General features: G+C 50.5%; 2 protein-coding genes, 1 long non-coding RNA gene and 2 other non-coding genes across 7 annotated transcripts; 4 read left to right on the forward strand and 1 right to left on the reverse strand.

The window, feature by feature from the left end:
• Nucleotides 1-5,472: 5,472 nt before the first annotated feature.
• On the reverse strand, nucleotides 5,473-12,465 carry LOC120697481 (mediator of RNA polymerase II transcription subunit 28-like). Its single transcript, XM_039980732.1, has 3 exons — nucleotides 12,205-12,465; nucleotides 11,649-11,761; nucleotides 5,473-5,862 (listed from the first exon to the last, which is right to left on the reverse strand). Exons 1-3 carry the CDS (start codon nucleotides 12,401-12,403, stop codon nucleotides 5,728-5,730), a joined length of 447 nt encoding a protein of 148 aa, XP_039836666.1. The 5' UTR covers nucleotides 12,404-12,465; the 3' UTR covers nucleotides 5,473-5,727.
• Nucleotides 6,152-11,447, forward strand: LOC120697482. 2 transcript variants are annotated; one of them, XR_005684504.1, is made up of 2 exons: nucleotides 6,152-6,499; nucleotides 11,137-11,447. It is a non-coding gene; the product is annotated as an uncharacterized LOC120697482 (long non-coding RNA). The 2 variants fall into 2 exon arrangements; XR_005684505.1 differs by having other exon boundaries at nucleotides 6,155-6,483.
• A 1,264-nt stretch (nucleotides 12,466-13,729) lies between the features above and the next one.
• On the forward strand, nucleotides 13,730-16,574 carry LOC120697483 (60S ribosomal protein L18-2-like). 2 transcript variants are annotated; one of them, XM_039980733.1, is made up of 5 exons: nucleotides 13,730-13,863; nucleotides 13,951-14,040; nucleotides 14,367-14,495; nucleotides 14,704-14,889; nucleotides 16,079-16,574. In XM_039980733.1, the coding sequence occupies exons 1-5, from the start codon at nucleotides 13,861-13,863 to the stop codon at nucleotides 16,235-16,237; spliced, it is 567 nt and encodes a 188-aa protein (XP_039836667.1). In that variant the 5' UTR covers nucleotides 13,730-13,860; the 3' UTR covers nucleotides 16,238-16,574. The 2 variants fall into 2 exon arrangements, with proteins under 2 accessions (XP_039836667.1, XP_039836669.1); XM_039980735.1 differs by having other exon boundaries at nucleotides 14,707-14,889.
• On the forward strand, nucleotides 15,065-15,140 carry LOC120701681. The gene has a single exon (XR_005686241.1). It is a non-coding gene; the product is annotated as a small nucleolar RNA snoR53Y (small nucleolar RNA).
• On the forward strand, nucleotides 15,445-15,545 carry LOC120701672. The gene has a single exon (XR_005686234.1). It is a non-coding gene; the product is annotated as a small nucleolar RNA snoR69Y (small nucleolar RNA).
• Nucleotides 16,575-16,959: the final 385 nt, after the last annotated feature.

The following is a 16,959-nucleotide window of genomic DNA, read 5'->3' on the forward strand; positions in this document are numbered from 1 at the left end:
GGTGCCTCCATGGAGCTAAAGGCCACACGAAGAGCCTCCGCATGAGCGCGTCGAGGTTCCGGCGCTACGATGGCGGGCGCGGGGCCTCCGGCAGGGACGATGCTCGCCACCCGTCGAGGATGGAGAGGAAGGGGGCGAGGCGCCGCCGGCCATCTGCGCCGCTCGCCACCAGCGCCGCTCGGCCACCCGTGCGGCCCGCCATGGCCACCCGCGCCGCCCGCCGTGGCCTCGCAGAGCTCGAGGCCGAGCCCGAGGCCGCGCGCCGGCCGAGCTCGAGGCCGTCGGAGGCCCGGGCCGCCGCGGCAGACCGGTCTGCATCGGTAGAGGCAGGGCCCCTTGCCCTTTGGCAGGAGGGGCTCGCGGCGGCGAGGTTCCCGAAGCAGAGGAGGGCTGGCGCCTGCCCAAGCCGCCGCCGCGACGCTAGAGCAGAGGAGGCATCGAGCAGGCCGCGCCGCGTGCCGGGTCACGCCGCCGGAGCCGCTGCTCTTCACCGGTGCAGATCAAGGCCGGGCTCGCGCAGATGGCGGAGATGGAGGTGCCGCCGGGGGGAAGCAGAGTGGAGAGGGAGGGAGGGTGAGAGAGAGAGAGGGCGGCGACGCGGCGCGGGTGGCGGCCGGGGCGAGGGCGGCAGCGGCCGGCGCGAGGGGGGAGAAGAGGACAGAGAGGGAAAAAGAAAAAAAGAAAAAAAATGATGTGTCACCCTGACAAGTGGGCCCCACATGCCACGTCAGCCGAAACCGCCGTCCTTCCTGCCGAGGGGGGTATTTTGCACGGTTTTTGATAGTTCGGGGTTGGATATGTCCGGTTTTGGAGTTGAGGGGGGAAATTCGGACTTCGGCGATAGTTGGAGGGTGTAAAATGGACTTCTTCCTTATTTTTTTAGGATTTTTCTCAACAAATCCGCATCACCAGTTGTAATGAATTGGCTCCCTGGTGACATTTAGAATACAACACCCGATTTCATTTATTTAGGATTTTCTCACAAATTAGATTTTTTTGGTATATTTATCTATGAGAAAATTTGTAGGCACTAAAATTCCTTGTGGCTTGAAAGACCTAAATGACGTAAGGGAGCCCACAAGAAGAGGGATTCGTACCTAAGCCCTTTGAAGTGCCGGTAGTTAACAACAATGGTAAAGTTTTCTTTGAATTCTTAGTACAAGAAATTGTTTCACACTTGTAGTCCACTGCTTTACCCCCACTCAACCAAACATTACTTTTTTCTTTGATCCCTACCTCCCATACGCGCAAGCGCAAGGTCTGTAGCACGTGCTATGGCCACAACACTTCTCATGTGAAGTTGTTGTAGCGACAACACTTCTCATGTGAAGTTGTTGTGATTCTCAATTCATGGGCCCACTTCCTTTTTCATGTGGGCCCATAGGAGAGGCGGAGTGAAGAAAGCTCTCTCTCTCATGTGTAGCCGCAAACTTTCTTTCCCCTCCCCCCTCCGCTCTCCCTCCCTCATGTTCCTCTCTTTTATGCACATATTTGAAGGGGATACCACATTAGGCTTATGAAGGATTGTGACTTAAACCAAGTAGCGCCGATGCTCTGGTGACTAGCTCTAGTTTCGCAACCATATCTCGCTCTTCCCCTCTTTTTTGTTTTCCCTCTCTCTAGATCTAGATCTAGATCCAGATCCAATCTGAGGCAGAAGAAATAAGGAAATCAAGCTAAATCAATGGCATCAGAGAATAAGGTATGGTTTTATTTATTCTCTATGTTTTGGATTTTTATCAAAGCTTTTTAAGTAGCCATGAATACGTAGCTCCGCCACTTCCATGTTGACCGTCATCACTCATCCCTACCACCACTCAACAATGGTGGCGGTGGAAGTGGTAGTGGCCAGCAATAACTTCAAGCGATGCTCGCACACGTTTCTTCCTCTTTTTCTCCCTTTCCCTCCCTTTTGTTCTTCCGGTTTCGATGTGTTGGTTTGCAAGATCTACTAGGGGCACACAAATTCATGAATGATTTGTGTATTGTGTTTGCACCGCAACTGTTGTAGGATGATGCAATAATATGATAAACTGTTAGTGCGCTTTGCATCGACATTGTGCGATACGCAGGTGAAAGAAAGCGAAGCTGTCCAATGAGATGTTGGATTTGCATGGCCTTGTAGATCCATAGAACAGAGGCGGATCCAGTAGGGGAGTAGGGGGGATGAGGGGGCTCCAGCCCCCCTACTGGGCCTACTGGCTGCAACCTCCATTAGAAGCAAGAGCGGAGCTAGGGAAGACAAAGAGGGGAGAAGAAAAAAATAGAGTTAGGAGGGGTGGAGAAGAGGAGGAAGAAGGCATCAACCCCCCTTAAATCTTTTGGTTAGATGCGCCACTGCTATAGAAGGCCTACATGTCTGGGACTTTGCTGCAGTAAGGTAGCGCGTGAAAGGCACATATGGATGTTTGCATAGCATCAATCTTCAAACCTTTGCCCACTTCAGGTCATCAGCATCAGTTGTATTTCGTTCGATGCCGAAGCAAGCGCGGGATTGGCTTGACCTCGACCTCAACCATCCTACAAGCTTGAGCACATCTGATACCAACTTGCATTGCTCTCTACCCAAGAAACAACTCCACTGCAACAAGCCATGGCAAATCAGCCACAAGAACCTCAACATCCCAACCTTCGTCAGCGCTCGGATATCTCTAACAATAACTGGTTCGTCCCTCCCTCTTCCTCTTCTCCATCCTTACCATTCCTTCTACAACCTAATTTTTAACTAGATGTCAGTGGTGTTTGTGTGCATGTAGGAGAGATTGGGCAAGTGGCTTGCCACAAGAAATGAGGGCGCTTATCGCGGAGCGCGCCATGGACACCGATGAGAAAGACCTGATCCGTTTCCGCGCTGTTTGCAGCGCATGGAGGGATAGCATTGGCGGCGAGAACAGAATCAACCGCAGCATCCACCCCCGCAGGTGGATCCTACTACTACCGGAGGACAGAGATGCTGCAACCCTCCGCAAGTTTGGCAACATCGCCACGGGTGAATGCATTCACCTCCAGGATCTCCATCAGCTCGCCGATCACAGTGTGGCCGAAGGGCCACATGCCAACCCAGAGGGCATGCTCGTCCTGCGAGACGACACCAGCTTCGTCATCAGGCTGTTCAACCCCCTCACTCGGCAGCTCACTGACCTCCCATCACTCAAGACGCTGCTGGCTGGAGGAGAAGGTGATGATGATCAGATGTCCGACGAGGAATTTGGGGAGCTTCATGAGGTGACAGCCGCGGGCTTCGTTGGTGGCTCGAATAACTCGAAGCTCGTCCTCTACTTCATGTACTGAATAGGATATCTATTAACTCAAAATTAAATAAAATATTTGAAGGAACTGATAGCCTCGCTGAATTCTCACTTCTAGAAAACTTGGTGTTCCCACTTCCCAGTGAAATTTCCAAGTACTTGTATTCACCTTCACACATGTATTTTTCATGCAATTGCTTATATAATAATGCCTTAGTACAGGCATGCCTACTCATCTTGTCGACATGTTTGGTTTTGCACTACGCAGGAGATCACTACAATGGAGGAAGAACTGAAGACCAAGTCCAAGCTTATTGCCAAGCACAAGAAGCTGATTGAAGGGTGGCGGAAAGAACTGAAGGAGCAGCTGGGGAAGCACATAACTGAGCTCGAAAGGGTGTGAGGAGTATGATGCTGCAGTTCACCTTGCAATGACCATGAATTGTGTCCATCAAGTAGACCACCCATCGTAACATGTTTTTAGGATGCTAACAATCAGTTGCCTTTTGGTTCTTTGTTGTGGAAGACAGAAACAAAGCCCCCTTATCAATGTTTGGTGATGTATTTACTTATGGACTATGAAGATGTATTGGGCATGTTTTCTTTTGTTGTCTTTGTGTGAAAGATGCATGAATAAAACTCTGTTGATTGCTTCGAAGTGTGCTAACACACACGATGAAAGTTGAAAACAATCTAATCGTGCAGTTTTTTTTTAGAAAAAAAGGAGGCTTCCAGGACTAATTGTAAGAAATTAAGAATACATGACTACAAAATATTGTTTCTATTACTTCACTTCTATCTGGACTCGCCATAATTTACATTGATATAAATTCTTTCATGCTATGCATTTTTGCAAACTATACCTGACTAATGTTAATGTGGAGAGGGCAGATGACTGCAAAAATAGTTACCAATTTATCTCACTTATTGAAACACATGGAAATCCATTTGGCCAGTACATTTAACAGGATTGCAGGCAATATGATCTCTCTCTCTAAACCACATTTTTTTTATATTGAAACCAGTCTCGAATATGCATGTTTTTCGTTTGAGACACTCTAGAACTTGTAGCCTACACTGACTCACTGAAGTTGCAGTTCATATCATGAAACCTGAAGCCTCATCAATCCAATTTTTTTTTATCGAAAAACCTCAAGCTTGCAGGACTCCAGACTTGCTACAATTTCCACTGGGTATACCAATCTCACGATCTACATATTTTAGATATGCTAAAGCTTGATTCATGAGCCACACAAACAAGGTTAATTGTATCATGTAAACACAGCACAGAAAGGGAAAATGCAAATGACAGTATGATGTACCAGATCATAGGAAACTCTTACATTGTAACTCATCACACATCACACATCACATCGCACCACTAATCAAGACAACATTATTCTTGAAATCACACAACTAATTCTAGCCGAGATCAATGAAGCTAAGCCTTAGATGTTTCCCTCCCATGGTTTTGCGAGAAAAGGGAGAGAAAAAGTCCCACTGAATAGGTCAAAGACCCAGCTAGCTCTGTCGCTGCAATCATCTCACTGGAAATGGAAACTAATGGGGGCAAGTTTCATAACCGAAATTGGTGACATAAGAGCCCAGCCATTTAGCAAAGCTTCGCGGTGGGGGTTGATAGTATTCGTATGTGTTGCTTAGGGCACACTGCTTTATGAAGTCTTTCTTGCAACCATAGCGGAAGTAGATGGTGTTAGCATCAAGTTCAGGGAAGTCCGCTGTCAATACCGATATTGCGCCTGCTGGGCCAACAACCACAGCACGGTCATTCAAGTGATAGGTAGGGATCATCAGCCCCTCACTGAAGTCAATTCGCCTCACTGCATACCAGAGGTGCCAGAAGCCCTGTGGATGGGGATGGAGTTCATTCCATATGACCAGCAGCTCCCCGCCATTGTCCACCAGCCTCATGGTGTCCAGGATGATGTTGCCCGGGCGGACTACCTGGGAGACAACCACCAGCTGTGGAGGGCTTGTTGATGCGTCCAGCCTCATCAGGTATAGTTTGCAAAAATGCATAGCATGAAAGAATTTATATCAATGTAAATTATGGCGAGTCCAGATAGAAGTGAAGTAATAGAAACAATATTTTGTAGTCATGTATTCTTAATTTCTTACAATTAGTCCTGGAAGCCTCCTTTTTTTCTAAAAAAAAACTGCACGATTAGATTGTTTTCAACTTTCATCGTGTGTGTTAGCACACTTCGAAGCAATCAACAGAGTTTTATTCATGCATCTTTCACACAAAGACAACAAAAGAAAACATGCCCAATACATCTTCATAGTCCATAAGTAAATACATCACCAAACATTGATAAGGGGGCTTTGTTTCTGTCTTCCACAACAAAGAACCAAAAGGCAACTGATTGTTAGCATCCTAAAAACATGTTACGATGGGTGGTCTACTTGATGGACACAATTCATGGTCATTGCAAGGTGAACTGCAGCATCATACTCCTCACACCCTTTCGAGCTCAGTTATGTGCTTCCCCAGCTGCTCCTTCAGTTCTTTCCGCCACCCTTCAATCAGCTTCTTGTGCTTGGCAATAAGCTTGGACTTGGTCTTCAGTTCTTCCTCCATTGTAGTGATCTCCTGCGTAGTGCAAAACCAAACATGTCGACAAGATGAGTAGGCATGCCTGTACTAAGGCATTATTATATAAGCAATTGCATGAAAAATACATGTGTGAAGGTGAATACAAGTACTTGGAAATTTCACTGGGAAGTGGGAACACCAAGTTTTCTAGAAGTGAGAATTCAGCGAGGCTATCAGTTCCTTCAAATATTTTATTTAATTTTGAGTTAATAGATATCCTATTCAGTACATAGGTTATATCAGAATACAGCAATATTATGGCATCATGAATTCGGTTCCAGATTTTCCTGGGTTACATACATATCTGACCAAAAAAAGGAAATGACGCCAGAATAGGATCAAAGATTCTTGTAATACTAATAAGTCTCACGCTGAGTGTCACAAACTACCTGTAGCAAGTAGAAATAGGTGATTTTTAAGTTATCTATTCCTAAGGATAGGCCAACTTCAAATGACTGGTTTTGAGTGTTGGCTCTCCCTCACCACACTCACTCACTCTTGCAGGTGGAGAAGAAGAAGGGGAGAGGAAGAAGAAGCTCTGGAAGAGCACACACGGCAGTGGAGCTGCTTAAAAACTAAGCTGCAGCTGCTCTCTCCTTTATACACAACCAAGTCAAGGTGAGTCATTTACAAGGTATGGCCTTACAGTGCTTTGCAGCTTCTAACACTACTTGTTACTGCTGCTGCTACTACTTGCTACTGCTGCCATGCTGCTACTAGCAGCTGCAACTATGCTCACTAGTCTTTGCCGCCCAAATTCAAGTGGCAGGCCACGGCAGGTCAAAAAGTAGAGCTACTACTACTATAATGAAAAAGAGAGCAAGCTAGAGCATGGTGATTATCTAACAAATCTTCCCCTAATCGCTTTGCTCTTGCTTGATTTCCTCAACTCCAATCTTGGTCCTCAACTCTGTGAGTCGAACGCGCCCAAGTGGCTTGGTGAGGATGTCACTGAGCTGTCGAGCAGTCTCGACATGCTTGATCTTGATCTGTCCACCATCGACGCAGTCACGGATGTAGTGGAACTTGGTGTCGATGTGCTTGCTCCGGTCGTGGTGGACGGGGTTCTTGGCAAGGGCAATGGCGGACTGGTTGTCCATCATCAGGAAGGGTGCCCGAGCGTCTTCTCCGGTGAGCTCTGCCAGCAGCCTTCCCAGCCAAACTCCCTGGCAACATGCCGTCGCCGCCGCAATGTACTCTGCCTCGCAAGTGCTTAGCGCGACGATCTTCTGCTTCGTCGATTGCCAGGAGATCGGGCACGCGCCAAGGAAGAAGAGCACGCCAGTCGTGCTCCGCCGTCCATCAACGTCGCCCGCCATGTCGCTGTCACTGAAACCGATCAGCTCCACCTCTCCCCTGCTCCTCCTTGGGTAGATGAGCCCGTAGCCGCGCGTCCCCGCCACATAGCGGAGCAGATGCTTGACCGCGGCGAGGTGATCCTCCCGCGGTTCCGCCATGAACCGGCTCACGTACCCTACGGCGAACCCAATGTCCGGCCGCGTGTGTGTGAGGTAGCGTAGCCCGCCGACGATGCTTCGGTAGCTCGTGGCGTCCACCAAGGGGGCAGTGCTGTCCTTTGACAGCTTGATCTTCTCCTCCATGGGCGTTTGGCACGCCCTGCACTCGCCCATCCCGCTCCGCTCCAGCAGCTTCTCGGCGTAGGAGCTCTGGCGGAGCGTGATGGCGTCCCTCCCCTGCTCCACCTCGATCCCAAGATAGTAGGTGAGCAGGCCGAGGTCAGACATGCGGAACATCGCCTTCATCTTCTTCTTGAACGCGTCGATGTCACGCTGCTCTGTGCCGGTGACGATGAGGTCGTCGACGTACACGCCGACGATTACCAGTCCGCCCTTCGACCGGTGCGTGTAGAGGGCGTGCTCGGTGACGCACTTGGTGTAGCCGAGCGTGGTGAGGCTGGCGTCGAGCTTGATGTTCCATGCGCGCGGCGCCTGACGCAGCCCGTACAAGGCCTTGCGCAGGCGGAGCACCCTGTGCTCCTCGCCGGTGACGACAAATCCCGGCGGCTGCTGCACGTACACTTCCTCGGCGAGTTCCCCGTTGAGGAACGCCGATTTCACGTCCAGATGATGGACCTCCCAGCTCCTTGACGCCGCCAGCGCCAGTAGTAGGCGCACAGACTCCATGCGCGCCACCGGCGCAAAGACTTCTTCGAAGTCGATGCCCTCGCGCTGCACGAATCCTTTGGCCACGAGCCGCGCCTTGTGCCGCACCACCTCGCCGCGCTCGTTCTTCTTCACCTTGAACACCCACTTCAATCCGATCGGCCGGCATCCGATCGGCGGGTCCACAAGTTCCCACGTGTGGTTCTCCTCCACCGCTGCCATCTCCTCCAGCATCGCCACCCGCCAGCAAGCCTCCTGCTCTGCTGTGGCGAAGCTCGGTGGCTCCTCTGCGCTGCCCAGGTGCAGCTCGAGATCGTCCAGCACCCGGGCCGCCTGCCCTGGTGGACTGGAATCACCGACGAGATCATCCACCGCGCGGAACCGGAGCGGCTCGCCGGAGTACTCCGCATCGACGTTCGAGGAGGCGCTCGGAGGTGGCGTGACGTAGTGGATCGGCGATGCTGAGCCTGGTGATGGTGCCGCAGGTGTGGCCGGCGACCCCGCAGGCAAATGCGGAGCCGGTTCCGCTTCCCCTGTTTCCGAAACAGGGGAGGCTGGAGCAGGGGAGCCGCCGCCTGGGCTCGTTGCCGCCGCACCTGAAGCAGGGGAGCCAACTCCTGAGCTCGTCGCTGCTTCCCCGTCAGCGTCCTCCCCGTCCTGGACCTCCACGTGCTCGATGATGAAGTCCCTCCAAGCTCCGCGCACTGCTTCCCCATCACCTTGCTCCTCCTCCCAACTCCAACACGCCGCCTCATCAAAAACCACGTCGCGGGACACCACCACGCGCCGTGCCTGCGGATCGTAGAGCCGGTACGCCTTGCTACCGCGCTCGTAACCCAGGAACACCATCGGGCTGCTCCGATCCTCCAACTTGGGGAGGTTGGGCCTCGTCTTCTTCACATGCCCGACACAGCCGAATGTCCTGAGGAAGGACACATCCGGCTTCCTCCCGTGCCATGCCTCAAACGGCGTCATGCCGTCCAAGCTCTTGGTGGGCGCGCGGTTCAGAATGAACACCGCCGTGCTCACCGCTTCGCCCCAGAACGCCGCCGGCATCCTCTTGGCCTTGAGCATGCTCCTCGCCATGCCGACGACCGTCTGGTTCCTCCTTTCCACGACGCCGTTCTGCTGCGGCGAGTACGGCGCCGTGAGATGGCGTTCCACGCCTTGTCCGGCGCAGTAGAGCCCGAATTCGATCGAAGTGAACTCGCCGCCGCGATCCGTCCGCAGCACGCGCAGCTTCTTCCCCGATTCTGTCTCCACCCGCGCCTGGAACTCCTTGATCGCCGCCGGCGCCTCATCCTTGCTTGACAGGAGGTGCAGCCACATGTAGCGGCTGCAGTCGTCCACCAGAAGCAGGAAGTAGCGCCGCCCGCCGTGCGTTGCTGGCGTGATTGGCCCGCAGAGGTCGCCGTGGACGAGCTCGAGGATGTCGCCGGCGCGGTAGCTCGCCTTCTTGGGGAAAGGCAGCCTCCTCTGCTTCCCAGCGAGGCAGCTGTCGCAGAGCTCGCCCGCGTGCTCGATCAGCGGCAGCCCTCTCACCATGCCTCGCCTCGCCATCCTGGCCAGAGCGTCAAAGCTCAGGTGGCCGTAGCGCGCGTGCCAGCGCCATGCGTCGTCGTCGCAGCGTGCCGCCAAGCACACCGGGCGCGCGATGCGCAGCGCCAGGGTGTAGAGGCGGTTCTTGCTCCGCGCGACCTTGGCGAGTAGCTTCCGCTCGCGATCTCTGATCCGGAGCACGCCTCCGTCAATCAGCACCTGGCAGCCTCGCTCGTCGAGCTGGCCAATGCTGATGATGTTGCTCCGGAGCTTGGGGATGAAGTACACGTTCGTGAGCGCCTTGTGCTCGCCGTCCTTGCACTGGAACACGACCGTGCCGCGCCCCTGGATGCCAACGCCGGAGTTGTCCCCGAACTTCACGGTGCCGACGACTCCGGTGTCGAGCTCGGAGAAGGCCGCGCGGTTGCCGGTCATGTGGTTGCTTGCGCCGGTGTCGAGGTACCACTGCTCCTCCGCCTCCTCTTCCGCCCGCCCGAGGTTGACCCGCGCGCGCGGTTCGTCGAGCTCGACGTGCCCGCCGCAGTCCTCTGCCTCGGTGTTGATGGCGCAGACCTGCGCCATGAGCAGCGCAGGCTCTTCCTCGTCATCCTGGGCGAGATGCGCCCTCTCCTGGCGCCTTGGCTCCTTGCAATTTCGGGCCCAGTGCCCGATTTTGCCGCAATTGTGGCACCGATCCTTGTCGCCGGCGCGATTGCCGCCGTCCTTGTCGGTCCCCTCAGCCTTCCGCCGCGATTTGCCGCGCCGCCTGCCGCGCGCACCGCTTCCGCCACCTCCGCGCGAAACAGAGGAGCCCTCCCCCTGCTTCCTCTCGCGCAGGCGCGCCGCCCACTGCTCCTCCGTGAGCAGTAGCTGGCCGCCGGCGGTCGTGCGGGCGGTTGCCTCCGCGCGATCTTCAACCGCCTTGAGCCGCCCGGTCACCTCCTCGATTGTGAGCGTGCTCATGTCGAGCAGCGTCTCAATCGAGAGCGCAATCTGCGCGAATCGCGGCGGCACGGCGCGGAGATACTTCGCCACCGCCTCCTCCTCGCCGATGGCGACGCCGACCTGCGCTAGCTGGCTCACCAGTGAGGTGAGCCGCAGCGCGAAGTCCTCGATGGCCTCTCCATCGCGGAACGCGATTGCCTCGTACTCCCGCCTGAGCTGCTGCGCCTTCGCCTTGCGCACGCGGTCGCCTCCCAGCCGCATCGTCTCCAAGCTCTCCCAGGCCTCCTTTGCGGAGTCCTTGGCGCCGAGCGGAACGACGTACTCTGTTGGCACCGACTTGAGGATGGCCTCCATGGCCGACTGGTCGTCTTCTTCGTCGGTGGTGCCCGCTGTCACCGCCGCCCACAGGCGCCTTGCCTTGAGCATCACCTTCATCAGCACCACCCACTCGGCGTAGTTCGTGCGGGTGAGCATGGGATACTGCGCGTTGCCGGCTTCCCGCACCGTCTTCTTCACGACGTACGTCGTCTGCCGACCACGCCGCTCCGGGGAACGCCCGCGCCCACGCTCACGATCCAGGGAAGCCATGGCCACCAAGCTCGAACACTTAAGCTCTGAATACCACTTGTTGGCTCTCCCTCACCACACTCACTCACTCTTGCAGGTGGAGAAGAAGAAGGGGAGAGGAAGAAGAAGCTCTGGAAGAGCACACACGGCAGTGGAGCTGCTTAAAAACTAAGCTGCAGCTGCTCTCTCCTTTATACACAACCAAGTCAAGGTGAGTCATTTACAAGGTATGGCCTTACAGTGCTTTGCAGCTTCTAACACTACTTGTTACTGCTGCTGCTACTACTTGCTACTGCTGCCATGCTGCTACTAGCAGCTGCAACTATGCTCACTAGTCTTTGCCGCCCAAATTCAAGTGGCAGGCCACGGCAGGTCAAAAAGTAGAGCTACTACTACTATAATGAAAAAGAGAGCAAGCTAGAGCATGGTGATTATCTAACATTGAGCTCATCAAACCATGTAAAATCTGAATACTACTACCAATGACAGTTTCCGATCAGCCTTAAATTCCCCAATCACCACGCCCAAATCTCACCCCCTTTCCAATAACCCATAGGATATGCAAGTCTTTACTCCACTCTCAATTAGACGAGGATGAAGTGAATGTACCTTCCGAAGCATCTCTTCTGCTGTTGGTTGGTCCTCGCGCTGCAGGCTGATGAAGTAAGACTGGAGCTTCTTGGCAGCCTCCATGAAGTCCCTGGCGTGCCTCTCAACATCAACTGTTGAAGACGGTACAAGCAGCAACATTCAGAAACTCCAGTTAGGTAGTATCGAATTAGAGGATGCAAATTTAACTCTTTAATAAGTTGATAACCATTCTACACTACTCAAGTTGAGAGTCCACAGAATGCAGTTATCTTGGTACTCCCCGATTGCAATGTGTTCTATACAGTTGATAGAAGCTTATAATCTCCTCGGCAATGAAAGCGACCAATCACATCACAATTGCTCGAAGGGCAAGAAGGATGCAATGTTTATCTGTAATAAAATAGCAAGAGCCGCCTATCCGTCTCGCAGGCAAAATAGCGAACACCTGGCGCGCGGCGGCGCCATGGACTAATCAAACACCACGATACTTGGCCGGCGGCGCAACCGAGCGGATCGAAGGTGAGGCGACAGCGAGGGGAGTAGGGGAAGGAAACGATGGGTCGGCGGGCCGTACTCTGGTGCGAGGACTGGAGGGAGCGGTCGACGGCCTGGAGCTCGCGCGCGGGGAGGCACGGCAGCAGCGCCGCCTCCAGCGCCGCCACGCACGCCAGCATGTCCTCGCGCCCGCCCGCCCCGGGAGTGGGCTGCGGCTGCTGATGCGGCGGCGGCGGCGTCTGCGCCGGCGACTGCGACGGCGGCGGCGGATCAGCCATGACGGAGAGGGGGAAGAGAGTAAAAACTTAACACTTGGTAGTTGATCTTTATTATTTTATTTATTTTTAATAAATCTTTGAAAAATTATATTAAATTACAGAAAAATCATAAAATAAAAAATCTAATTTTGTTGGACTCCACATGAGTACATCTACACAGGGAGCATATAATATGGTATAGTTTTGTACAAAATTTTTGATGTAGCTTTAGATCTAAATTTTTCTGTAATTAATTGGAATAATTTATATGTGCAACTTCTATGGTTCAATTGGGGTAAAATTTTTATGGTAAAAAAAATTATTGTATGCTTAACAGTAAAAATTTCATACTCATTGGATCAACTATAAATTAGTTATAGATTTAATAGATTTGGAGCATAGATTTAACGAGCATAAAACTAAATAAATCTATAACTAGATTATACATGGTCCAATGAGTATGAAATTTTTATTACAGTTCAAGCATACAATAATTTTCTTACCATAAAAATTTCACCCCAATTGGACCATAGAAGCTGCACATATAAATTATTCTAATTAATTATAGAAAAAAATATATATCTAAAGCTACATCAAAAATTTTATACAAAACTATACCATATTATATGCTCACTGTGTAGATCTACTCATGTAGAGTCCAACAAAATTAGATTTTTCATTTTTCTGTAATTTACTATGATTTTTAAAGATTTAGTGGAAATAAATAAAAAAATAAAATCGTGTTACTGTAGTAAAACCGACGTCCGAAACCGCCTGAGAGGTTATTTGACCGGTTTTAGTTGGAGAGGCGAAGCAGACTGCCACTAATAGTTTCATGAGGTTAAGTAGAGAGATGAGATCGGTTTGCGACCGATTCGTTTCGACTCCTCCTCCTCAGACAAGGAGACCACCGTTCGTTGGAGGACGGACGGCTAAGATTGATTCACAGCCAGCGAATACTGGGCCTGGGTGGCTCGAGCCAGACCAGGCTGAAGGAAGGGCCCAATTTGCTCAGGCCTTGGGGTACTGAGAGTCCGAAATGATTTTTCTTGTTTTTTTATACTATAATATAATTTTTCTTGTTGATTGCAGATAAATTTTTTGCCAACACAAACTCGACAAGTAATCAGTCACAGTTCTGGTGGTACTGGAAAAAAATGACCACGTTTTGACTTTTGAGAGACTTCTACAGTTCTACCCCACCCATTTCAAATTACAGTCGATACAGTTGCCAGAATTCAATCCGAACGGCCCAAGGCCCAAACCAACCGAATGGAACAGCAGCCCGAAATCTCCATTCCGTAGCACATGAAGGCCCACTTGTCAGCCCAAAAGCCCACGAACTCCAAAAACCCTAGCAGCTGCCCCTCCCCACTATAAAGCTCCTCCGCTGCGCCACCGCCACCCTCCTTCCCGAGCCGGAGGCGAACAAGGTAAGCGGCCGCCGCAGGAACCCTAGCGCCGCCGCAGCAGCAGCCATGGTGAGCCCCCTCTCCCTACTCCCCCCTGTCCAGAGGCTTTTACCCGCAGTGTTTCTTAGCCTGGTGTCGCGTCGTGTTGTGTCTTAGGGTATCGACCTTGTCGCCGGCGGGAGGAACAAGAAGACCAAGCGCACCGCGCCCAAGTCGGACGATGTCTACCTCAAGCTCCTCGTCAAGGTACACCACCACTCCTCTCCTCTAGCTATGTTGCCCTTGCGAGATGGCGATGTCGTGTTCGGCAGATCTGCCCGCTGTTGATTTCCGAAATGCTCCGTGACTTGTTGAGGTTAGCCTGATGTGGTGGTTAGTAAGCATATGAACTTCATTAGCTTGGGTGGTCAGACTCTAATGTATTGGCAGGGAAAGGATTCGTATTTTGTTCATTTCTGTTTGGTAGATGTACTTCGTTTTTGCCGGGTTGCGTTATGTGAAGCGTTCCATGACGTTTAGGTTTGTATGTATGCTGAGGTTTTGATTTGTGTATGTGTTATGCTGGAGTGCAGCTGTACCGTTTCTTGGTCAGGAGGACCAAGAGCAGTTTTAATGCCGTCATCCTCAAGAGGCTCTTCATGAGCAAGACCAACCGCCCTCCCATCTCCCTGCGCCGTCTAGCCAATTTCATGAAAGGGAAGGTATGCAGCTGACTGTCCCTTGAACACTGACTGTCATTCCAAAATGTAATGTAGCGCACAGTTATCTTTTTTGCACTTCCTTCTGTACTTTGTTAGGATATTTTTATGCATCTTGAATAACGGTCTATTATTCTAGCTGGGGACAATTTTAGTGTTAGCTTGGGTCATATCACGTGTATGGTGCTGAAATATTGTCTTTTATGAACAGGAGGAGAAGAACATTGCTGTGATTGTTGGTTCAGTCACAGATGACAAGAGGATCCAAGAGATTCCAGCAATGAAGGTTACCGCACTGAGGTTCACAGAGACAGCAAGGGCTAGGATTATCAATGCTGGTGGGGAGTGCCTCACATTTGACCAGCTTGCTCTCCGTGCTCCACTTGGCGAGAACACGGTATGCTTTCATAAATGTTAAGTTTTATCAATTTGGTATGCCCAACTTGGCACAAGTTCTGAACAAACGTTAGTTTCCACATTTTGGAAACCATTGTGGGACTCGTCGATCTAACAAACATGAAGTTTTTCAACAGATTTTGAGCTAGTTTCTTTGATTGTATTGATCCTTTTTTGTTCCCGGTGATGGTATAAATTAACCATGCTAATACTGATGTCCTTTGACGAGTACAATAATGTGCTGAGGGAACCATCTGTCCTTTTTTTTTTCTTTTTCTCACCTAGAGCAATAAGTTCTTGGTTCTTATTTTTGTTGCTGCTAGTTCAAATTTCGAGCAGCTGCATGTTTTCTTGAATGATGTTTGCAATGATGATAATCTTTTTACCCAGCTCATTATGAGACTTCCCTCTGTGGGTTGTCATGATATGTGCTTTTCCTTTTCATCTGAGCTCATTCAAGAATTTTTTTTTTATTCAGTTATATTTTTTTTGCATTGGCTTTTTTCTTACTAGTCATTTAGCTACCTCAGTCAAATAGGAATAGCTGGGGCTGTGATTACCTTGCTATGATGATAAAATTTCTAATCCCAGCTCGATGAGACTTCCCTTTGTGGGTTGTCTGGGATCAAAATATGACATTACTATCTGAGCAGGTTTATTGTTTTGTTTTGTTAGCGATCTTTTTAAAATTGTGATTTCTCTCTTGTACTGCAAATATTAGTTTAGCTTGATGTGTACCAGCTTGTTTCTTCAATGGTTTTTGCAATGACGATACTCTTTTACCCAGCTCATTATGAGACTACCCTCTGTGGGTTGTCATGATATGTGCTTTTCCTTTGTATCTGAGCTCATTTGACAATTTTAATTGTGAGCCCTTTGGTATCTTGTTTTTTCTTAACAAGCTTGTGCTCTTTCGCTTTACTATTTAGTTTCTGTACCACAGCTTGATTTGTCCAGCAGTGATGATAAGTATTCTAATCCCAGCTCTATGAGGCTTCCCTTTGTGGGTTGTCTGGGATCATAATGTTTCCTAGTATCTGAGCAAACATTGTGCTGTCAACTATAAGTTGTCTTGGAACTATAAAAATGTGCAATGCATCCAGTCTTGAACTGTAATATTACCGTTCACTGTAAAAAAAAAACTTCCTTCTACTAGATAAGCTGATCTTGTAAATGCTCGCCTTCTGTAGGTCCTTCTGAGGGGTCCCAAGAACGCCCGTGAGGCAGTGAGACACTTTGGCAAGGCTCCTGGTGTGCCACACAGCCACACCAAGCCGTATGTGCGCTCCAAGGGAAGGAAGTTCGAGAAGGCTCGTGGCAGAAGGAACAGCCGTGGGTTCAAGGTCTAAGCCGTTGGCCTTTGCCTGTGCATGTTGCCATTGTGCTGCGGTTCTGTTTGAGCAAGCGACAGTAATTAGTAATCACTTTCTACTGAGTAGTATCACAATTTGTTGTCCTGGTTTGAATTTTGAAACATATTTGAAGGATTCGTGGTGTTATCTGCTGGTTGAGCAAGACACAATGTTCTGTTGCATCTCTTATCAGAGCTTGAGATTCCTCTTCCATGGCCCTTTCAAGGTGCTGCTGGGCGTCTTAGTGCTGTGATTGTAAACGGTCAATGGTACTTTCATGGTCAGTTCTGTGGCATAAAGTCACAGGAGTTTACAAGCATGTGATTTCAGACGACTTGTACCGTGCATTGCTACCTATTGTGACCCCACTGGTTGAACGCTCTGTTCCGAATGTTACAATCGACGGCCTGTTTGGTAATGTGATTTTGGAATCCAGCAAGAACGAGAAATTTAAACTAACATTTGGCGCAAAATATTTGGAGAAAAAAAGAATAGGTAAATATGCGACACTTGTATCATAGTCAGGGATTTTTTTACCGACCGTTCCGTTAGAACCGCCGGTGCCCGGTTCCGGCTAACCGGTCCGGTTTGACTGGTTACCGGTAAAAACCGGTCAAACTCAAATTTGAATTCAAAACCGGTATTTATACCGGTTTCGAATGGCTAACCGGCCGGTTAGACCGGTTTACGGTCCGGTTTGATCGGTTACCGGTCGGTTT

The sequence above is a fragment of the Panicum virgatum genome, chromosome 3K (assembly GCF_016808335.1).
Source record: "Panicum virgatum strain AP13 chromosome 3K, P.virgatum_v5, whole genome shotgun sequence".
In the NCBI taxonomy this organism is placed as follows: domain Eukaryota; kingdom Viridiplantae; phylum Streptophyta; class Magnoliopsida; order Poales; family Poaceae; genus Panicum; species Panicum virgatum.